This window comes from Mercenaria mercenaria, chromosome 4 (genome assembly GCF_021730395.1).
Source record: "Mercenaria mercenaria strain notata chromosome 4, MADL_Memer_1, whole genome shotgun sequence".
Classification (NCBI taxonomy): domain Eukaryota; kingdom Metazoa; phylum Mollusca; class Bivalvia; order Venerida; family Veneridae; genus Mercenaria; species Mercenaria mercenaria.
Genome location: NC_069364.1, coordinates 27,660,701 through 27,684,751, shown reverse-complemented (window position 1 = coordinate 27,684,751; position 24,051 = coordinate 27,660,701). Strand labels below are relative to the sequence as shown.

General features: G+C 34.8%; 1 protein-coding gene across 4 annotated transcripts in view; it reads right to left on the bottom strand.

Annotated features, from left to right (window-relative positions):
• Positions 1-2,004: 2,004 nt before the first annotated feature.
• LOC123551307 (nuclear receptor ROR-beta-like) overlaps positions 2,005-24,051 on the bottom strand; it is a 32,598-nt gene continuing 10,551 nt past the window's right edge. For 2 of the 4 annotated variants that reach the window (XM_045340144.2, XM_045340146.2), the window contains exon 2: positions 2,005-13,295. In XM_045340144.2, the coding sequence (XP_045196079.2) occupies positions 11,474-13,261 (1,788 nt within the window). In that variant the 5' untranslated portion in view covers positions 13,262-13,295 and the 3' untranslated portion in view covers positions 2,005-11,473. Of the gene's footprint in view, positions 13,296-20,267; positions 20,498-20,548; positions 20,593-24,051 lie in introns of those variants that run through there. The other 2 variants (XM_045340145.2, XM_045340143.2) reach the window with 2 other exon arrangements.

Genomic DNA, 24,051 nt, shown 5'->3' with positions numbered 1-24,051 from the left:
CTGGGTCACTGTGACCATGCTGATCTCAAAATCAATAGGGCTCATCTGCTGGTCATGAACCAACCTCCCTGATCCTTGGCCCAAGTGTTTTTGAGTTATCATCCGGAACCGTTTAACTGTTCTGGGTCACAGTGACCTTGACCTTTGACATACAGATTTCCAAATCTATAGGGGTCATCTGCTGGTTATGACCAACCATCCTATCCTACATTTGAGCCGTGCCATGAGAAAACCAACATAGTGAGTTTGCGACCAGCATGGATCTAGACCAGCCTGCGCATCCGCGCAGTCTGGTCAGGATCCATGCTGTTCACTAACAGTTTCTCTAAATGCAAAAGGCTTTGAAAGGGAACAGCATGGATTCTGACCAGACTGCGCGGATGTGTAGGCTGGTTTGGATCCATGCTGGTCGCAAACCCACTATGTTGGTTTTCTCATGGCACGGCTCATTTTGACTCTCATGTGACTTCTTCAGAAATATTTTTGTCAGTTAACTGTATTTAATACTTTTATTTAATTATACAAAAGTTATTATATTGAAACTCTCAACTGTAACTAAGGGGAATAATTTATTCTGTAGAAAAGCTTTTCACATATATCGCAACGTTTTCTAAAATATTTCTTTTTTTTTTCTAAGTTCAAATAAAGGACAATAATTAACCACTAGTTACGCTATATTACACAACATGGTATCATTTGTGTGTAGTTTAGATCAATTTGGAGATAAACAGGCAGAAAATAATAGAATACCTCATTGTAAAATAACTGGTGACAGTACAAGCTTGTACGTCTTGAAACTCAGTATATAATGCATTGTAAGGTTTGGCATGACCTTGACTTATGTGCATATCAATATGGAAGACTGTTAATTAATTGTAAAGCCAATCTTCCAAATAACTCAAGTCACACAAACAAATATTTCTTTTTATGTGGGAAAAGGCCAATTTCTGTCACTGTACAACTTTAATTCAATACTTATTATACTGATTTATCAGGGAATATGAATTAATTCCTTTGATACAGCCATATTAGCAGTGCAGCTAATAGATTTGTTTTTTGTTGAGTTTTTAGTCACACAGACATATTTTTAAGCTATTATTATTGTGGCTAAATTTTAAGTGGAGAAAGATCTACATATTAATTCAGGCAGGTGCAGGCATCTGGGTATTAATTCTAACCTTCCATATACCAGCTTGATGACTTCCTCAAGGGAATCAGTGGCGCAGTGGTTAGCTGGTTGGACTACAACGCCTGCTGTCCAGGTTTGATACCTGGTCGCGGCTGATATCCAGACTAGTGTTCAGTGCAGGGTGATTTACTTAAATTGGTACAAGTATCAGCCTAGACTGGATGCCGGGGAGGTAAATATGACACCTGCCATGGGCTCGGCTGGAAATAAGTTGTTCAATCCATTCCAGGTGGGGGCTTTCGTCGACTACTCGCGTTAAACAAGAAACTTTACCTTTTACCGTCACCTAAAGAATTCTATTTCAAATCCTAATCCAGTTTCATAGGGCATAACTCTGTAAGCAATCATACAGCTGATTTCACGGTTGCTGCACTAAAGAATGAAAATATAGATGTTGTAAAAATGGCTTTTTTTCTTACTTACCTTTCATTTATCTTTCCTATACATGTGTTGTTCAATTAGATTGATAATTTTTTACATGCATACTCCAAATCAACTGCATTTCTTTTAACTTAACTTTACAGTAATCCTGCATGCTAGGATCAATTATTTTTCCATAATGCAGAAATGGATTTAACCTTTAGCCTGCTAAATTTCTAAAATGGACTGGTCCACCGTAACACTTATTATTCAAATAGGGTGTTCAGTGAAAATTTACAGACCATGATCAGCCTGCATGGATATGCAGGCTGATCTTGGTCTGCACTGGTCACAAAGGAAGAATCACTTGCCACCAGCGGCTAAAGGTTAAAAAAACACCATTTCCATCAAGCAAAGCTTGATTCTGATTGAGCTAAAAACTTCGAACATAATCATAAATGTAATTAAATTTATTAACAGAAACAACAATAGCAAAATAAATATGTTAGAAATAAACTGTTTACAATCATCTTACACATATATATTGTCAAAAAGTTAACACCAAGTCAAGAAATATTCACACATAATGGTAGGTAAAATTTCTTATAATCTATATTCAGTTTAGCTGGGAAAAAGCTTTTCCAGCAGTCACAACTCAGCCTCATATCTCACTAGTGCAAATTCATTTGATAATGAGAAATGAGCCCATTGTACTCCTTAATGATAAGCAATTATAAAATATTCTCAAAACCCAAACAGATAGACACTAATCATTCATAAGGGTTGGGCACACTGGCAGACACCATGGCAGAAACTTTGATTTGAGGTGATATTAAAGCTCAATTTGTTTTTGTTGGCTTTAATGTTGCACCGACACAGTTATAGGTAGTATGGCAACTTTCCAGCTTTTCTGGTGGAGGAAGACCCCAGGTGCCCCTCCCTGCATTATTTCATCACGAGCTGGCACCTGGGTTACAAGCTGGCACCTGGGTAAAGAACCACCAATCTTCCATAAGCCAGCTGGATGACTTCTTCACATGAAGAATTTAATGCCCCGAGTGAGGCTCGAACCCACATCAATGCGGGGCAAGTGATTTCAAGTCAGCGACCTTAACTACTCAGCCACAGAGGCCCCTGATAAAGTTCACAGCAGATTGGATATTAACACTCTGGACAAGAAGGATCCACATTCTGCTGAACCTACAGTAGACTAAGGTATTGATGTTTGTTACAAACAACCATTACATTGAATTTTTATCTTTTAATTCTAAAAACCTGTTTCTCTCTCGTACTGATGTAAAAATGACTGAATTACGTATACAGGTTTTAAACATTAAATCTACTGAGGATTGGTATGGTGCAACAAAGATCAGTCTTGTGCTGTTTATTTTTTTGTTTTGTCACCGCATGTGCTATATTATGGTACATCTAATCATGTATAGACTTGCATGCACAAGTTTTTCTGTCTATGCAGTCATTCAAAAAAGAAAAGAAAAACTGGCTGCATTCAATAACAACTATTTTAAATCTCGAAAAACATTTTTTCCCGCTTATATAAAAGTTAAAATTTTAACAAACACGAATGTTTGCACTTCGTCATTCAAATTTTAATTTTAATTACATTGTCATGGTTTCCTATCAAGGATCGAATTGCAGTCTATGACGTAATTACAATCATGTTCACACGGAACATGACTAGTATAATTATAGAAACTACTGCTTCTGTTGTTTTGTATTAATGTCTTATTTAACTATTTTGTTACAGATGTTGGCAAATGGACGGATCTTGCTGATCAAGTGTCAGACAAGTTTAAAGTTATGGCGTAGGCTAGGCTATTTTCAAATGTAGAAAATCTGCTACACAATAATATTGATATGGATGAACAAGGAAAATTAAGAATGGTTCTCATTATCAACTTAGAAAAGTTTCAGTGAATTTTATTTACAAATAGACTCCACTGTGTTCTATGCTTTTCTTCAAGTGCCTTAAAGTAGTCAATGGATCGAAGATTTAAAAAAAAAATTTCTACTAAATGTCAATATATACTGTCATGGGAAGTGTACATTGTGAAATCCTATACATTTTATGTATTTGACAAATCTTTTTTTACATGTATAGATTATCACAGCACTGCTTTTCTGTCATGTCAAAAGTAACTTGGGATGTGGCAACAATGTTAATCTAGACGGCGTCATTTTAAAATGTTCAAAGACAGCGACATAAACCACTCCGCCACAGAGGCCCCTGTGTTATTTTTATTTGTTTTATTGGGTTTAATGTCGCACCAACACAATTATAGGTCATATGGCAACTTTCCAGCTTTGATGTTGGAGGAAGACCGCAGTTGCCCCTCCGTGCACTTGAGCGGGCACCTGGGTTAAGAACCACTGGCCTTCCGTAAGCCAGCTGGATGGCTTCCTCACATGGAGAATTCAATGCCCCGAGTGAGGCTCGAACCCACATCGATGAGGGGCAAGGGATTTGAAGTCAGCAACCTTAACCACTCGGCCACAGAGGCCCCTGTTATTACTGAGCATCACAATTTCTTCCTATGTAAAAAGATGCGACCTTATTTTCCTATGTGAGCTTAACTGGCCCCTATTTGTGTTGCTTAAAACCTTGGCTAATTCAAGCATTTTGCTCATATACCAAAATCAGTACTGTAATATATTCAAAGGAAATGATTTCAAAATTAAGGCCAGCAGAAAATCTAACCAGAGGGCAAAGTTTTAAGCAACTTTGTCTACCTGGATGAGTTCATCATTATGATAATGACTTCTGGCAAGACTCAAACCTCATGGCAAAAGGAACAACCTTATCTGCCCAGCCACACAGGCTCATACTCATACCAACATCTACAATCTTTCTCACTGTTGGAAAAAAATTTTATATTCACAAAACAGGCAGTATGTTACCATAGTAACTGTACACATGAGAAATTGACTGGTTATACGATCTCTGTTACTAGCATAAAATGACTGTGTACTCAAATACAACAGCTTCCTCTCAAATCACAGATGAAAGCCTATGATGAGAAAACTTCTAGAGTTGCGGAAGGTTTTTTTCTGTATGTGTGAATATTTCTTATTTGCTGTTAAGATTTCGTGACAGGTTCCAATTATCTACAATGAAAAATCCTGAGTGTTGATACCTAATTATTACTGACAATAAAAAGACTGTCATTAATATATAAAGTCACATGTTTCTATGGGGTATCAGAGTTTTCTAACAAACCCCAAAACAAATACCCTCTCAGCGTAATAAGGACAGACAAAATCCCTCATATTTTCACTAAAAACCTAACCTATAGTGATGTACAATTTTAAATTGATTTTTTTCCGACATTAAACATGTTTACATAAAAAAGTCAAATGGAATAATTTGCCTGCCCATCTTTAAAGAAGTCTATATTAGCGAAGCTCCAAGTATGCACTGAAGGACTGGGCGTGCTACTAATTTTTTGTAATTCTAATGTATATTTTGATCAGGGAGCAAGCCCCTAAAGCCCCTTTCATGATGGGTGTGCAAACATTCTGAGTTTTAGCTGTGTCCCTGGTAAAGGAGATTTATCCTTTACTGACATCTGCTTCAAATATAAGGTACCAGATTTTCAAACATTTGTACCTTCATACCACTGCATTATTTCACACTGAAGTTATATAATTTATAATACATATTAAGAAAATTTACAAATATTGCTAATTTTGTGCACACTAACGATCGCTTTACTTTATGAAACTGTGAAATCGTTTATTTTTAAGAGCATGAAATTTTGTGTTTTTAAACAAAACATCAATTTTACTGGGGTATAAATAAACCAATTAAAGGTTTTTCAGATACTACGAATCGACCTTTTATATGTTCACTGGAACTTAATTTCATGAATCAGTACAACAATGAAATCCCCCAAGAATATTGATAGTTTTACAGTAATCATTTCAAGTGATTTTTGTTTCTTCCTCTTATATTAAAAAATTATGTAAAAGTCTTTCTAATTCATGCAAAAAGAAAAAGGAAATGAAAATGCAAGGAAAGCTCCAAATACTGTGAAATAATTATAGTTCATGATGGGGCTAATTTCAGTTGATTTCAGGATTGTTGCAATCCACTAAATTCAATCCCAAAGAATAAAAGAAGTTTCTGTTTATTTTATCTTTAAACAAGAGCTGTCACTAATGGTGACAAATGCCCCCGCAGCGCCTTGACCTTTGACCTGGTGACCCCAAAGTCAATAGGGGTCGTGTACTAGTACTATTAGCACGGGAAGTTTGAAGGTCCTGGGTGCAGTGGTTCGTGAGTAAAGTGCCTTCATGCAAAAAGTTAACGTTGTGACGAACGAACAAACTAACGGACGGACAGTTGAAAACTAATATGCCTCCCTTTGGGGGCATAAAAAATTAAATCCATAAATTTACAATCCCCATAAAGTAGCCATTTTGGTCAAAACCACAAAGTTTCATGGAAATGAAATTAAATGATTTTTAGTAATATGTTTATTTGTGTTTTTTTTTTTGCTTTTGATTGGTTTAACGTCGCACCAACACAATTATAGGTCATATGGTGACTTTCCAGCATTGATGGTGAAGGAAGACCTCAGGTGCCCCTCCGTGCATTATTTCAACACGAGCGGGTACCTGTGTAGAACTCCAACCTCCCGTAAGCCAGCTGGCTGAAGAATTCAACAGTATATGTTAAAGTATTTGACAGTTTGAGTTTAAGCAAAGAGGCACTAATATTAATCAGACCATCTAAATATTTTTGACTTCTTTAATTTCCTAAGGCCCTTACTCCCAAATCAGATTACAGTATTTAACAATAGTTAAGAAATGCACTTGACTCCACCGGGATTAGTAAACATTCTATTAAACTTAACATTGATATATATGATATGTACATGTATCAATGACATAAAAAGATATCACTGACAATTTTCTCTTGAAGAAAAAAGAAACACGACTTTTATAGTTAAGATTGTAAATCGTCTCAAAGTGGAATATTCAACATCTGTCAGACAACGTTTATATTTAGAGTTTAATGAAAAATATTAACTGGCGAAAAATGTGTGAAAATCGGACTAATAACAGATATGGCAATTTAAATGTTATCAATTTAATGAAACGACAGCGATACTGGGCACAGTGACATCATCATCCTTTCCTAATATGGCCATTACCAAATATGGTATTCATGGCAAAAAATATGTACAAGAGCTGTCACAGGAGACAGCGCGCTCGACTATTTCGATGCTGGATAGTGAAACTGGGCACATCTGAGGAAACTAGAACTGTCACTGGAGTGTTTAATGACTCCAATTGTGGATGAAGATATTGCACAATAGCCTGAGTCTATGTCAAAAATATCAACTTAAAGTAATAAGAGAGGTAAAGATAAAATGTATCAAAACACTATATAAGTATATCCTAAGCAAAAAGGGGCATAATTCATTAAATATTGGTGCCAGAGTTATGCAGCTTGTGTCACATAGTGTGGGTGATGATGTTGAACAACTATTTTAAGATTGAATCAAATCCATTCAGTAATAACAGAGACAGAGTGAAAGTGCATCAAAACTTTAACCTAAAATTCTAAGTAAAAAGGGGAATAATTGATGAAAAATTGGTGCCAGAGTTATGCACCTTGCGTCATATGGTGTGGGTGATGATGTTGAACAACTATTTTAAGTTTGAATCAAATCCATTCAGTAATAACAGAGACAGAGTAAAAGTGCATCAAAACTTTAACCTAAAATTCTAAGTAAAAAGGGGAAATAATTCATGAAAAATTGGTCCCAGAGTTATGCACCTTGTGTCATATGATAAGGGTAATGATGTTGAACAATTGTTTAAGTTTGAATCAGATCCATTCAGTAATAACAGAGATAGAGTGAAAGTGCATCAAAACTTTAACCTGAAATTCTAAGTAAAAAGGGGAATAATTCATAAAAAAAATTGTGCCAGAGTTATGCACCTTGTGTCATATGATGTGGGTGATGATGCTGTTTAGGTCAAAATTACTTCCAGACTCATCAACAACATATTGACCTCTGCATATATGTAATTATCTAAAATTGTTACCGGTATATCAAAATACCTGGAAACCTATCAATTTTAATTAATTTTGATTTAAATACAAAGTTTTCAATTAAGTCATTACCGTTTTTTGCTGGCTTGCAAAGACAGCACTCAGCCAATCAAATCATGGATATGTAATATCAACTATTTCAAGTTTGAATCAAAACCATTCAGTAATAACAGAGGTAGAGTGAAAGTGCACCAAAACTTTAACCTGAAATTCTAAGTAAAAAGGGGGAATAATTCATGAAAAAATGGTGCCAGAGTTATGCACCTTGTGTCATATGATGTGGGTGATGATGCTGAACAACTATTTTAAGTTTGAATCAAATGCATTCAGTAATAACTGAGATAGAGTGAAAGTGCATCAAAACTTTAACCTGAAAATCTAAGTGAAAAGGGGAGATAATTCATGAAATATTGGTGCCAGAGTTATGGCCCTTTTGTCAGATGATGTGGATGATGATGAGGAATAAGTATTTCAAGTTTGAATCAAATCCATCAAGTAATTACAGAGATAAGTTGAAAAAAGAGAAAGTGCACCAAAACTTTAACCAAGGTGGGGACGCGGAAAGACGCTGACGCCAACACTGGGGCGAGTAGGATAGCTCTCCTTATACTCCGTATAGTCGAGCTAAAAATGCAATTAAACATGGAAATTAAATTTAAGGTATACACTTTTACACACACACACACACACTAAAGTTCCTATTATATTATTGTCCTTAAAATATGATTCTCTTAGTTGCTATTCACAGATTTACAATATATGATAATGCCCATATAAGGAAAGAATGATGATGTCACTGTGCCCAAAATGGCTGCTGTTAACTACATATGTGGTATTCAAATGATTATAAACGTTTTGCTTGTAGTCTAATTTTGATACTTTTTTCATCACTGTTAAAGTTTCATCTAGTTCTTTCTGATAAGAAATGTTTGCAGAATGTTGCATACTCCCATTTTTAAAAGCTATTCAATTTTCAGCTTTGATTCAACAATGGCTATGAACCTCTTAAATGCTTCAAGCATTTACTATTTACCCACTACATTTTGAAATTCATCTAAACTTTTATTTCGTGACAAAATAGTATCATATAACCTTTTGTACAATGCATAATTATCGTTTTTGATTGTTTTTTAAAAAACCATAGGTAATCCAAGGATATGATGTCAGTACTTTATAAAGTTGTGTACAATATCTATGAACTGGAACTAAAAAACAAGAACTATTGGATTACAGCAATGCTTGACTATTCAAAAGTATTGTCACTAATTACCGAGATACCTGCTTTTGTACAAAATCTCAACTCCTGCCTATTCTTGGAATAGCAAAGGTAAAAAGAACATGTTAAATGTATTAATATAAATGTGAAAGATCACTGAAAAATATTAAGTCTCAATGTTAAGGCAAAACTTCTTACTTAAAAAATTGACAAATTTGAGCATATGCAATCTGCTTAGAGCAGCAAGTTGTGCACAAACTCATTTGCCAAAGTAAGATAAACAGTTCACCTCATGCATTAAACATATAAAAATGATTGTCATAATTCATAGGGCATATTTTGACTTCTCAGCTTTGACAGTGCAGAAAGACCCCCAGTGCTCCCCTGGGCTTTATTTCAGGTACAGGCAGGTACCTTGGCAGAACCAACCTCCTTCCTTAAGCCTCTTGTAGTGTTTTAAACCTGCTGCGGGGTGTGGTTTTACCTTTAGCCTGCTGTTGGCAAATGATTCTGCCTCTGCGACCAGTGCAGACTATGATCAGCCTGAACAGACATGCAGGCTGATCATAGCCTGCACTGTTTGCTATTTAATCAGTAAATTTTCAGTGAACACCCCTTCAAACAATAAATGGTATTGCCCAAACTGAATGATGGACCAGTCCATTTTAGAAATTTAGGAGGCTAAAGGTTAATGTCATCAATCTTACTACCCTGCAATGGGGCCAAACCGCATAAATTTTTTTTTTTACTATAACAAAAATATACAATATGCCAAAATTGCTGCCTGTGAAAAATTGAATAACTTGCACCTAGTATGAACAAAATAATCATGTTGATAAGGCCAATTAAAAGCTGCAGGCACTTGATTAGACCCTTCCCTCTGTCCAATACAGAGTACTAGAGTACACTATTATGACATGTGAAAATATCCATAGGGGGAATCTTAAAATTCACTTCCTATTGTCTTATCTAGAACAACATGTGATAAAAGTCTACAGAAAGTCTGCCTAGCAGTTAACTAAAACGTCCTGATGCACAAAAAATGAACCCACAGAAACTCTTTTACTCAATACTGAAGTTCAAGAACCAACAAGAGCTGTCTGATGACAGCGCGCTCGACTATTCGAAGAATTGATTGAAGAATGGGGTCAAAATATTTCCACGAATATTCAAACAAAAGAAATAAATAGATTAGACAAACAATGTTCCTGTATTACTTTGATTTCGATAAGTCTTGCACTAAATGGCAATATATGAGCCAATTTCAAAGTCCAAAAAGGGCCATAATTCAGTCAAAATAGTTATGTACTCTTGCCTACAGATGTAAATCATAATGATAAGCAAGTGTTCAAAGTTTAAAAGCCATATGTCAAATAGTTCTGACAAAACATGGACTTGTATGAAAACAGAACCAATTTCAAAGTCCAAAAAGGGCCATAATTCTGCCAAAATAGATGACAGAGTTAATATGTTCTCTTTCCTACAGATAGAGACTACCTATTATACTAAACAAGTGATAAAAGTTTCAAAGCCATATGTCAAACACTTTACAAAAAATATGAACTGGTACAAAAAACTTAACCAAGATTTCTAAGTCAAAAGGGGCCATAATTCAGCCAAAATCCTTGATGGAGTTATGTACTCTTGCCTATAACTGGACATGGTGATGGTAAACAGGTGTTGAAAGTTTCAAAGCTTTATCTCAAAAGACTTTGTCAAAATATGAACTGGTACGAAATATTAACCCAGATTTCTAAGTCAAAAAGGCCATAATTCAGCCAAAATCCTTGATGGAGTTATGTGCTCTTGCCTATAACTGGACATGGTGATGGTAAACAAGTGTTGAAAGTTTCAAAGCTTTATCTCAAAAGACTTTGTCTAAATATGAACTGGTACGAAAAACTTAACCAAGATTTCTAAGTCGAAAGGGGCCATAATTCAGCCAAAATCCCTGATGGAGTTATGTACTCTTGCCTATAACTGGCCATGGTGATGGTAAACAAGTGTTGAAAGTTTCAAAGCTTTATCTTAAAAGACTTTGTCAAAATATGAACTGGTACGAAAAACTTAACCATGATTTCTAAGTCGAAAGGGGCCATAATTCAGCCAAAATCCTTGATGGAGTTATGTGCTCTTGCCTATAACTGGCCATGATGATGGTAAACAAGTGTTGAAAGTTTCCAAGCTTTATCTCAAAAGACTTTGTCAAAATGTGGACTGGTACGAAAAACTTAACCAAGGTGTGACGCCGACGCCGTGGTGAGTAGGATAGCTCTACTTATTCTTCGAATAGTCGAGCTAAAAAGGAAAAAGACACGTCATTGCAATTTAAAAAACACTTGATTTTTGGTCCTAATCTTTTCCCCTTAAGATTTCTAACAAATTCAGTATCTCTAAACCATTTAAACAGAACTTTTTTCACAGGTGCACATTACGCATCTCTAAACCATGTAAATTTTTTTTAACTGTTGCCAATCTTCAGTTTTAAGTGGACCCATCTTCGTAGATTGTGTTTCACACAAAAATGGCTAGAAGGCAAGCACATGTAACATTCTAAAATCAATAGACAGTGCTTCGGTAAATAATGAGGTACAATACATGCATATATTCATCCAGCCTGAAAATCTCAGAATTTATCTGGGCAAAGTGCAGGGAATGCCGGAGCAACCTGCTGAATCATATCAAACTGACTCATTTCTTGGTACTCTTTGAAATAAGCATCTGCTGCTTGACGACAAAACATCAGAATGTCTATGAATTTGGCAAATCTTTTTTGCGCTTCTTTCCCGTAATTAATTCGTAACACTTTCATCAGCAGGTTTGTCAGATCTGTATGGATTTTTTCAACTTCTGTCGGGTTTTCAAGGTCTATGCGATCAGAACAAACTAATGACATTGCACAGAGAAGAGTTTTTTCTTCCTTCAAAAGGCAAGCTTTCTGCCAGCGTTGAAATATGTCGGCCTGTATTTCGATTAAATATCGTGAAAAAATCTTATCAGAGGCCTCCTCGATATGTGCCGGAACTCCATTCATTTCAAGAAAAATTTGCCGTTCATGATCATACCCATCATGCATCAGAATGACAAAAAATTCACAGTGACCTACTTTTAACAGCGATTCCTGATCTTTAATGCTTATAGTTTGAAATCCTGGAATTTTATAAGCAAATTTACAATACCTCTCCACAATATGAGCACAGTTATTCGCTTCTTGTTTAAACAAGTTCCAGCGGCCATCTAAGTCAATATTATGTAACTTTAATAGTGTGAAATACTCATCCTTCGGGATTGCCTTCAATGGACCGAACAGTTTTACTTTAGCAAGGTAGCGATCATAGTGTTCTTCAATAATTTGTTTTCTACCCTCTGCAGTCTTGCCTCTTTCACCAAAATGTTCTATCGCATCTATTGATTCAGTAAGCTCTTTCAAAAGATCCCGCTCGCCTTCCGTTAAGACCTCCCCCACATTACTTAAAGAGGAATTAGGCACTGATACACAATTGTCAGTTTCATTTACTTCCTGAGTCATATTTTCAGTCTGCGCTTTTTCTAAATCTTTCTCTAGTTTAACTGGGCTTTCATCCACATACATCTTTCCCTCAAGCTTGTTAACTTCTCTGATTGTCTCCGTCCGCTGAGAATGTGTATAACGTCCGATTTTCGATTTTTCCTTGGACATACCAATTTCTAAACATTTTTTCAGCCGGCAACCGGAACAGTTTCCCCTGCTTCTATTGCCAATTGGACAGTTGTTATTTTTCTTACAGTTAAAACCGCCACTACGTAACAGATAACGTCGAAAAAAGTTTTTACAAGCTTCGCATGTATAGCATCCATAATGGAGTCCTGATGATTTCCCTGAACAAACAGCGCATGGTGGATACTTCAAAGCATTTTGTTTCCAATCTTTGGTCACGGTACCATTATTAGGCGGCGAATCCTCACTGTAAGCAAACAAAAGGCCATCTGTAGAGGACGTAACCTCAGTCCAAAAATTAGCATTTGAATCAGAAGTAGCTGGTTCCTCCGCATCGGATAATTTCTGTGAAAGAGTGTCTGATGTATCACTACTTGGGTGAGGTCCGAGTATTGTTAATCCTTCAAAATTTGTTGACGGACTGTCTGATTGGGACTGCGGCGATGAGCTACAGCTGGATGCCAAACTTTCGTTCTGAAATTCTGGTATGGCTGTAACTCGCTTTTCACTTGCTTCAATGAAATTCATTGACTGCATGATTATTAAATCTTGTTCATATGTGTTACTTATCTCAGGGTTTGTGTTCTTATTTTTAAAGGCCAGGTTGTCTTCAAAGGCCAAGCTGCCTGTTGACCATGGACTGTTAAACTGATTTACTTCTGTTAGGCACACAGGTGATTCTGTGTCGTCCAATCTAAAACTTGCCTGTGATGACATAGTGCCGGTGTTTGGTCTACATCAACCGGAATTTCTGAAAATATATTAAACCTTTCTATAAATTTTATTTATGTATGGTTTATAATTCACTTATGAGAGCTATTTCAAAATTTAGCTTAAATTGACACATTTCAGATAAAAAATTGGTACTTCAATATATTCTTTTCATGATAATGGCCTGAAATATGTACTACTATCATTGTTGAAAGTTGAAAATGGAAAAATACCAGAAAAGTTAAAGTATTTCTTTTAACCAACCAATTGTTAATAACCTCAACTATTTTGTATTTACATATTAGTTGTCAAGAAAGAATCCATTACATATAATATTATACAAAGTCACAGACCATACTGAAGCGAAGTCACATTATATATCAACCTTTACCCTGCTAAATTTCTAAGATGGATTAATTGGTCCATCATTCAATTTGGACAGTACCAATTATTATTCAAAGGGGTGTTAACTGAAAATTTCTGACTCAATAGCTAACCGTGCAGACCAGGTTCAGCCAGCACGGACGTGCAGGCTGATCTTGGTCTACACTGGTCGCAAAGGCAGAATCACTTGCCGCCAGCAGGCTGACGGTTAATCTACTTTTGCTCTGCAAATATCGGTCAGTACAATCAATAAATTAGCTCTTGTATCCCCTACAGTCAGCTGAATGGAAAACAATTTCACAGAATCCACTGTCTTAAGGCTACTTGTACTGGTCAAAAACTGGGTTTGCAGAGTGCTAGAAGCTTGAAGACCAGGTTGGTGCTATCACTGACTTCATCAGAAACTGACATGATTACCTGCCAAAACAATCACCATTTCCACTCTTTTATTTTAAATGAAGGTGAGCAATCTATAATTCTTTCATCTCGTTCAACTTCTTATAGCCTGGGAGGTCATCTATAATTCATGATTTGTAGGTAGGAAACTTACCCAGTATCTATACAATAACCATTCCTTAAATTGTCACTACATATTTTAGTGTTTACTGACACTGCCCAAGTTTCTGATATGTCAATTTGTCAAAAGAAAAAGAAAGTTAACAAAAGGCCCGAACAGACTCAAGTCACTCATGATCATTTGACTTTGCTTCTGACCAAGTTTGATAAACATTCATTAAGCAGGTCATTAAAATTACTTGAGGCTTTTTTCTATGTTTTACTGTGACAGCCCCAAAATGTATAACCAGCCGAGCAATTTATGGGAGGTCCGACCAAGAGTGCTATAGATCAAGTTTGAGATCCATGAGGTTGTTTAAGATTTTATTTTTCTAGCTCATACAACCTGCAGTTACTTGGAAACATCTGGATAAAACTGAGAAAGACCCTCCAAGGATGATACAGACCAAGTTTAGCAAAGATTTTTAGTTTTTCATGAGAAAAAAGTTGTTTAACATTTTTTTTTCTAATTTTAGTTCTGAAGTCCCCCAAAAGGATTTAAGTCAAACCACAGAGAGGTCCATGCTCATAATCTAGAACAAATCTGATGAAGATCCATCCAAACCTTTGTGAGGTGTTCTTTGTTGTTCTACTTTTAGCTACAGTAGCCCCTAAAATTTAATGCGATTTGAAAAATCTTGAGAAAAGTCTATGTAAGGATGCTACACACCAAGTCTGGTGAAAGTCCATTGAGCAATTTAATGGGAAAAAGTTGATGAAAGCATTCTTTTCAAGTTTTAGGTGCGACTGTCCCTAAAGGTAACCAACTGAAGCTATGTAGTTCCATAAAATGTTGCAACAGACAAAGTTTGGTGATGATTTATGAAGTAGTTAACCAGAAGTTGTAGGGTTTTTATATTTCTAGGGCAACACATATAAGTGGTCAAGGTAAACCATTTGATTCACTCTAAGTGTTGCTATACACCAAGTCTGACACTTTAAAAACCAAATATCTTAAACATGATACTGTTTCTGCATAAAAGTACTTAAAGTAGTTATTACGGAATGACAAATTAAACACATTTCATCAAAACTTAAAACTTTTCAAAACTAAAACACAGAAGCAGAAGTTAACTAAAATACCTTTGGAGATAGAACTTGATACAAAAGCCTTTTTTTCCTCTAATATTCCAAATGTGAATGTGTCTTGAAATTGTGAATAGAAATATATATTTACCAAAATAAAATATTAAAATTCATCGACTACCTAGTTTCACTTGATTATCCAATTTGTCCACATTTTATCCATTTGTCCACTATTTCTACACACTATTTTTCTAAAACAACAGCAACAGTTTGCTTTTTTTTTTCATTCTATTTACTCAAACAACAGTAATGGCTTAGTTACCTTTACCAAATCAATACCAACAGAAAACATGCCCATACAAGTCCTGGTCAATAGGTCATTATTCTTTTAATCATTAGAAAATTGTAACAATACCATAGTTACTTCTATTATATTAAATCTCAGGCTTGTTTTCACCTGTCATCATATATACAGTACTTGTGAAAAATTCTTTGGAGGTAGGACAGACCTATACATTTTGTAATTTATCAATTGTTATGCATGTCTAAATTCCTAAATAAACAAAATTCTACACACTGATATTAAGATAGTTTTTGGTAAAAGTCAAAGACTGAAAAATAGAGTTATATAATTAAATTTAGTACTAGCTAAAAACCAGTACATTATTCGCAGTAGAAGTTGTACGAGGTCAAAATTACTTCCAAACTCATCAACAACATATTGACCTCTGCATAACTATCTAAAATTGTTATATTGAAATAGCTGGAAACCCATCAATTTTAATTATTTTTTGATTTAAATACAAAGTTTTCAATTAAGTCATTACCATTTTTGCAGACTTGCAAAGACAACACTCAGCCAATCAAATCATTGATATGTAAATAAATACTTCTTAATTAATAACTCAGTTTATCAACAGCTTCAAAAACTGAAGAATAGTGAAAACTCCATAATATAGTTTTATTGACAATCAAAACTATAAATTTCATAATTATAAATAATGACAAAATGAAAAAAAAGTCAAATAGGCGAAAGTGACCTAATCATAATATTTGAATATAATACTTACAAGATATGGTAATATCATAAACAAGCAAAAAATAATACTGGAATATAACTATCTGAATTAACATTAAAATTATTACATTTAAAAGTCCACAGAAGCCTGTTACAACATGTTTTAGATCCAAGACGGCTACAACAGTTTTTATTTTGTTTAAGATACCTTATCTGTAATATACTTAATGCAATATGACCTTTAATACCTAGCTAGACCTTACCTTACTGCCTTAATTTTCCAATTGTGAAAATTGGAACAATCTCGTTGATTCTACATAAGGACTTGATTTCTTCTTATAGAATAAAATTTACAATATAAATTTACAATATATTTTTGTAACAAGCCAAAACAGGAAGTAAAATTGTGTAAAATTTTAACATAGAATATAAGGCATTGAAAGATGTTCTCACAAGAAAACAAAAACAAAAGAAAATCCCTGTCTGATGATTTATCATTTTTCACAAGCTAACTTCAATGACCTCATTAAAGGTTAAATTAATGTACACTGTGAAATCATTATTGATTTAACTTTCATGGAAACCACAAAAATGAACCTCTCATGATAAATATTATAAATGATTTTGGACCATTTTGTCTTATACATTAACAAAGATATGTTACCTGACTGTGAGTTAAGATTTCCATATTCAGTTAATGGGTTACAATTTAACACTTTCATATAACAGACAGAAAAACTAAATCCTATCAAATACTGTTCTGTTATCTCAAATATTTGTCAAAGGTTTGAATGTTTAATTTAACCAGTAGAAAGTATCATTAAAGCCATTTGTTTTAATTATCTCCCTTTATGGCTCTAACATCATGTATAATGTATGCAGAAAAACTGCATTGTCCAAGAGCCAAAACTCTGTCCAAAATCGTATGTCCTAAACCATTTAGTGAAATTTAATTTGATCTCTCCAAATCAACCTGCTATAAGCATTTAAAAGCAAATCTACTTTTAATGCGGCATAAAATTGAAATACTCATGCGTAATGCACCATATTATTATAGTATTACTGATACTGCAGCATACTTGCTTTTTCTTTTATTAGATTTAGCATCACATCAACACAATTGTAGATTATATGGTAAGTTTTCCAGATTTCAAATAACATGGTTGGATTTAACGTCGCACCGACACATGATAGGTCATATGGCGACTTTCCAGCTTAAATGGTGGAGGAAGACCCCAGGTGCCCCTCCGCGCATTATTTCATCACGAGCAGGCACCTGGGTAGAACCACCAATCTTCCGTAAGCCAGCTGGATGGCTTCCTCACATGAAGAATTCAACGCCCCGACTCAGTACCAAGCCACACGATCAATTAGCTTTCAAATTATCACAAACAAATACTTGTACCCAGCTACATGTAGGCTGATTAAAGGCATAGCTAGAGTCTCTGTTTATGAGATGGGCAAAATTTTTCCCAATAATAGAATTTCTTCAAACTTTGGATACTGAAGGACAATCACCTAAGAAACAAAGGTATGCTAAAAGGTCTATCAATTACCTTAAAATATTTATTAACATTCCTTTCTTAAAGCTTGGTATACCTAAATCTGAAAGGGTAAATGGTTATAAAATTTTCTGCATGTTTCTTATGACAATAAACTGTGTACTTGATGACTGCCTATTAAAGGTGTACATTAGTTTGTATATATTTGTATATTTTCCCCCCAAAATGCCATTTTCAAGGGCAGATAGCTCTTTCAATACCGGTGACTTGATTTTTATTGCATATCTTTTTATTAGATGATTGTCCTTCATTATCCGAAGTTTGAAGAAATTGAAGAATTGGGCATAAAATGTTCAAAGCAGCTATTAATTACATTGGCATGAAGTTTTAAGGTTTTGACCCAAAGTAGCTACTTCACTGGCATGAAATTTCATGGTTTTTGACCCAAAGCTGCTACTTCAATGGCATGAAATTTCATGGTTTTTGACCCAAAGCAGCTATTTCATTGGCATGAAATTTCATGGTTTTGACCCAAAGTAGCTAATTTCATGTGCATGAAATTTCATGGTTATGAACCAAAGCAGCTATTTCATGGGAATATGAAGATAAAACTAAAATTAATGGCAATTTCATCTGGCAATTGGGATTAAATTTCATGGATTGATATTACCAAGAAATCTACAAATTTTATATTCTCCTTTTTTACATTAGGTGTCAGATTTTTAAAGTATTAATCAATGCAAACACCTGGTCCAGAAATCATTTTCACCTGAACTGACCTTATACACACCCTGGTACCGGCGCTCCCAAGTACAGGTGGCACTCACACATACAGCGCTCGATAAGCGATTTTGGAGGAGCGGTGGTGTAAGTATTTCTTATTGTATCTCCGGTAATTCAAAAAATTTTGTAAATTGAAAGATATCTGCGCCCTGGTGAATAACTGATGACTATGTTCTGTGAGTGTCACAATATTTCATCTTGAAATAAACAAACTACGGTGAGTTAAACGTGAAAGTTTGACTCAAAAATGTCAAATGTCAAAAAAAAACATGTAAAATACTCAGTAAATACACCAAATGTATTCATTTTTGATACAGTATCGTATAGTCATATCTTCCTACAATAAGCAGTTCCAATTCCAAGACTTAATTTGTTATATTTAAAGAATTACTCGTGTTCAAAGATGGTAAGGGGTTTCAAAACGGCACTCACATGGCACAGGTGTGTTTTTTTTTGACGCTCACCAAGTACAGCTAGAGAAAGGTCTTCAGAAATGTGGAGAAATCATCAGCTCTAAGGCAACTACTACGGAAAAGAGATGAATCGGACTGGTTAATTATGTGTGGTAGAGATAACACCACCAAGAACAGTCTGATGTTGGATTAAACAGTAGTTAATGGAACTAGTCATCACGTAATTATTGTCATTGTTGTTAGGAAAGGTTTGCAGCCTAAAGCATGCCTCAGTAAATACTCCAAATGTATTCATTTTTGATACAGTATCGTATAGTCATGTCTTCCTACAATAACCAGTTCAAATTTCAATTTCATATCCACCGCTCCTCCAAAATCGCTTACGAGCGCTGTATGTGTGTGTGCCACCTGTACTTGGGAGCGCCGGTACCAGGGTGTGTTATAGATTACACTTAATAGCCTGGTGATAAATACTGAAATGGGACCAGAGCAAGGTCATGACTAAAGATAAGAGGGCATCATAACATGTTTGAATGTTTTTCATAGTTAAGGTATATAAACAATGAATGTCTTATTAATCAGCCCTATCTCAAACTTTATCATTATATCATTCTACCAGACCAGAGTCCATCATTTAGTTCATTATATAGTTAACTGTTTTTTGTTTTTTTAATTCCACATGGACATGAGTTAGGTTAGACTTTTCCAGCTTTAAGATGGTGGAACACCCAAGGTGTGCCTTGGGGCATTATCCAGGACAAACTGCACAGAATTCTATACCAATATAGGTAGCATTTCACCCTAAAACTATTAACTTTCAGCAGAAAGCATGCAATTTTTGTTTGCAACAGATAAAAGGTTGAACTTGATGTTAAGTTTTCATGAAAACAAGTCCCAGTTTTGCAATATTAGCGAAACAAGTTTCATTACTGCTGTATGAAAAATATTTTCTTTATTGTGTAAACAAAGAGGATGGCAAATCGACTGAAAACACAGAAAAGATGATCGAAGATTCTCAACCTGAACAGGTTAACCTGCTATGCATACCTTTAGCCTAAGCTTCTGGCTGCAAACCTTTCCTAACAACAATGACAATAATTACTCCCAAAAAAATATCAATGGACATCTCAGAAGAAGTACTGCTGAGACAACACAAACAGAAATGCTCTTTAAGGTAGTGTTACAGTAAAAACATTTTCTGGTGCCACACCTTCCATTAATAGTATCATCTGTATCTAAAAATAACTTCAGTATTTCTCTCCATTCATAATCTATATACACACCATTCTTTATAATTTACAACATAAACATATTATCAAACTAGCGATTACCTTCATTCAATACTACCGATATTCCATATATGGAAGAAAATATGATCAATATCCGATAATTGAAATGTGTCCTTTCTTTCCAACGTATTTTTAATCCTTACGAATACACGCCAACGTGTATTATGTAATGTTTAAAAGTTAAAACCATTCATACGAAGATGTAATGAAATAGTAACCTATTTAGATTATCAACATTGCAAAATCCAGTCTACGTAAAGCATGTGACTATCGGTCGTTAAGCAATTTCAAAATCCCATGAGAAATAAATAAAGTATGCATACCCGATACTACTATAACCATTACCTTCCAGGTTGTACTTCACACACTATATTTCTGGTTCAATATCGGTTAACCATAAAATAACTAAAGCATTACAAGCATGACCAAATAGGGTAGTTTTTATCTTAACAAGATATTGAAAGAGTGGGGGAAATAGTACAACTTGCCAATAAAACAGAAGAAAAACATTTTATTTCTATTCCGATATGTGCCACTTGTCTGCACTGAAAAAATATATAAAAGACAAATTGAAATATCGCGTTTAACATAAATATGGTAACCTTGTGTTTCTGTTGGCAAGGTGACTAACAAGGTAAATCTATAACCACTTTATACACTGCCTGTATACTGGTATAAATTTGCAAGTCATTCAGATTTATTTTTAGATAGGGCAATTAGCAAATATTGACCAAGGTCTGGGTATTATTTGCTGAAAGATGTACATTTCTTTATTGCATTTCCACTGTTTTTAACTTTTACCCTGCTAAATTTCTGCAATGAACTGGCCCATCTTCCAATTTGTGCAGTACCATTTACTGTTAAAAGGGGTGCTTACCAAAAAAATACTGACTGAATGGCAAACAGTGCAGATCTTGATCAGACTGCACGGGTTTGCTGGCTGATCAAGATCTATACTGGCTGCAATGACAGAATCAATTGTGTCTAGCACTGTGAGGGTTAATATACATCCATTTCCAATGACTGTCACTTGATGAAAGTTTCCACTAATCTTAACCTAAGCCATTGCTTTAATTTTGATTCACAAATAAGGTTATACAATTTTTCATTATACTGGGAAAATGCATGGTTTTTTTGGAGTTATAACATCTGCAGAACCAACAGCAGCAGAATTCCAAAATGACTGTGCAATTACAATTACATGAAGACAACATGCATGAATGCTGTTTTAGCAAACCTACAATTTAAGAATATAAGTCCGAAAGTATTGAGTCCTGTTAAACTGGTTTTGATTGCACATTTAGGGCTACAGTATGTTTATGTCACCAAGGAGTGTGCATACATATAGAAGCATATCAAGCACCTTTACTCTCCTCTGAAAACCATAGATACTTGGGGGTCAGGACCCGCCTCTTCGCCGCCCCTGCCCACTATCTTTTAGCATTTTAAAATAAATTTAAGTGAGCATAGGTGTAAATCATAGACACTGTTTTTGTGACAATTTCAGAATGTTTAAAACTGCAGTTTTTATCATCACTTCTCTTTATATTACAAGATGGGAAACTCTGAAACTGACATATGGAGCGCCACCTTCTCACCTTACGCAAGTTGCGCTAGATACCCATACCCACTCTGTATCACACATGCCCACCGCCCGGTTACCAAAATTAATACAAAACATTTTATAGTAATAGTCCTCATGTAGTAACTATCCAGTTTAATTAAGTGAATGCGAATCAATTTTATCATGCAGCTCTGCCTGCCTATGGTACCAGGTATCCATTTGCACAAAAATGTTCCACAGAAGAAAAACTGATTTATGAAACTTATTGATTTCTCCTGGGAACTCCAATTTTAATTTTCGGGATCGATGCCACTGGACAGAATGGTTACAGACTCATTCATTAATACCAGGGACTGATAGATAGGTGTTACCTGTCATTAACAAGAGCTGTCACTATAAGTGACAAATGCTCCCCAAAGTGGACTCAAAAAAATAATCACACATCATTTTGTGACCTTAACCTTGACCTAAGAGACCTGGGTCATAAGCGTGACACATCTTCTCTATATGGTTAACATTTGTGTAAAATTATTTTCAAATTCCCCTATGAATGTTACAGCCTATACAAGAATTTACACGGACACACACACACACAAATGCATGGACAGTGTGATTTAAATATGCCCACCTTTGGGGGCATAAAAATTTGAATCAACCACTAAAGTGTACAAAATATAATAGGGTTATGATAACAGTAGCTAGATCTGGGATACTGTATTCTGTTTGAGTGGATTTTGCCAGATCGGTTCTCACAAGGCGCTGGAGAAAGTTAATTTCTTGTGTAATAGAAAATGTTGGTGTCAACTATTGTAATATTAGTGAGGGTGGATGTCACTTTTTGAAAGGAATTGATTTATCAAATTCATCATATTTCTTCAAGGTATACTGCACCCATAAAATGTATTTATATTAGAAACGGACCATCTCAGGTAAAAAATTCTTTCACTAAAAATTCATAAAATTAATCAAAAATAACTTTCTGTTTATAGAAGTATATCCTTAAAAATATCTTGGAAGTATAGTTTACACTAAAGTAACAAAATATATATAATTTTCATTTCTGACATGAAACACTTGACTACATCCCAGGAACTTGAATTTCATACTAACACAGTTAGGTGATGATTTTGCAACAATAAAATAATTATTCTGTTACATTATGTTACTCCCACATTATATTATGGGCCACATATTCTTCTGTAGAAGCAGTAATTTTGTAATTGTAAATAAATGGTGATATTATGTTATATCATACATGCATGACTTTGAGATTTTGATCTTAAGTTTTGAGTACCTGGTACTGTAAAAGCATATATTTTCGCTGGGTCAAAATTTCGCGAATTTGAAATTTGGAGTATGTTCACGAGGTTTAATATTAGCAACATTGTAAAAAATAGTATCATACTTGAATTTGAAAAATACTAATTGTGAATATTTACGTGAAGATAAATAATCGCAAGATATAAGGTCCCACGAATACAGCGAAATTAAACCCTCGCGAAAATTTCTGCTTTTACAGTAAGCAGGAAAGGTCACTGTTGTTAACACTTAAACCCCATGCATCTCAATGCTGCAGATTCAAGTCTCTTATCTAATCCAATTCTACAAGAAGCTGACTTGCAGATCGTTGGTATTACCTTGCTGCACACCCTTTGGTATTAACTGTATTACCTTGCTGCACAACCTTTGGTATTAACTGTATTACCTTGCTGCACACCCTTTGGTATTAACTGTATTACCTTGCTGCAAAATGTTTGAAACTAGTTACTCCACACATGAAATCATGCATGAGAAATTCAACAAACAAAAAATTTCCATTATGGCAAATGGAAAGTGAAAACTATGTCAAACAAAAACTATGTTATATCATGGGTTATCATCTGGAAAAGCATGGAGAGTTTGACATGTAAAATCTGAACTATATTTCTTTTAATCTGTCGCCTTTACTTATCAGCATTAGTTACCAAATTATGTTTCCCTTCATTATTTTTTGGCTGTGACATACTCAGTTATAATGTCCTGTATGTAAAAGTTGTGAAAGAGTATACATCATTTACTATCTAATTTTCGTTCAGTTTAAAATGAAACTGAAGTCATAAAGAAAACAAACAAGTAAGGGTATACAGTAAGTGGGTACTAATGAATAAAACCTGTGAAAAAATCCCTTGCAAGCAAAGTAAGCAAACAAGCAAAATATTTTGTACAACATTCATGCCCTCTAGCACTGGCTGAAGCTGAATTTTATTACAGTAACAACAAATG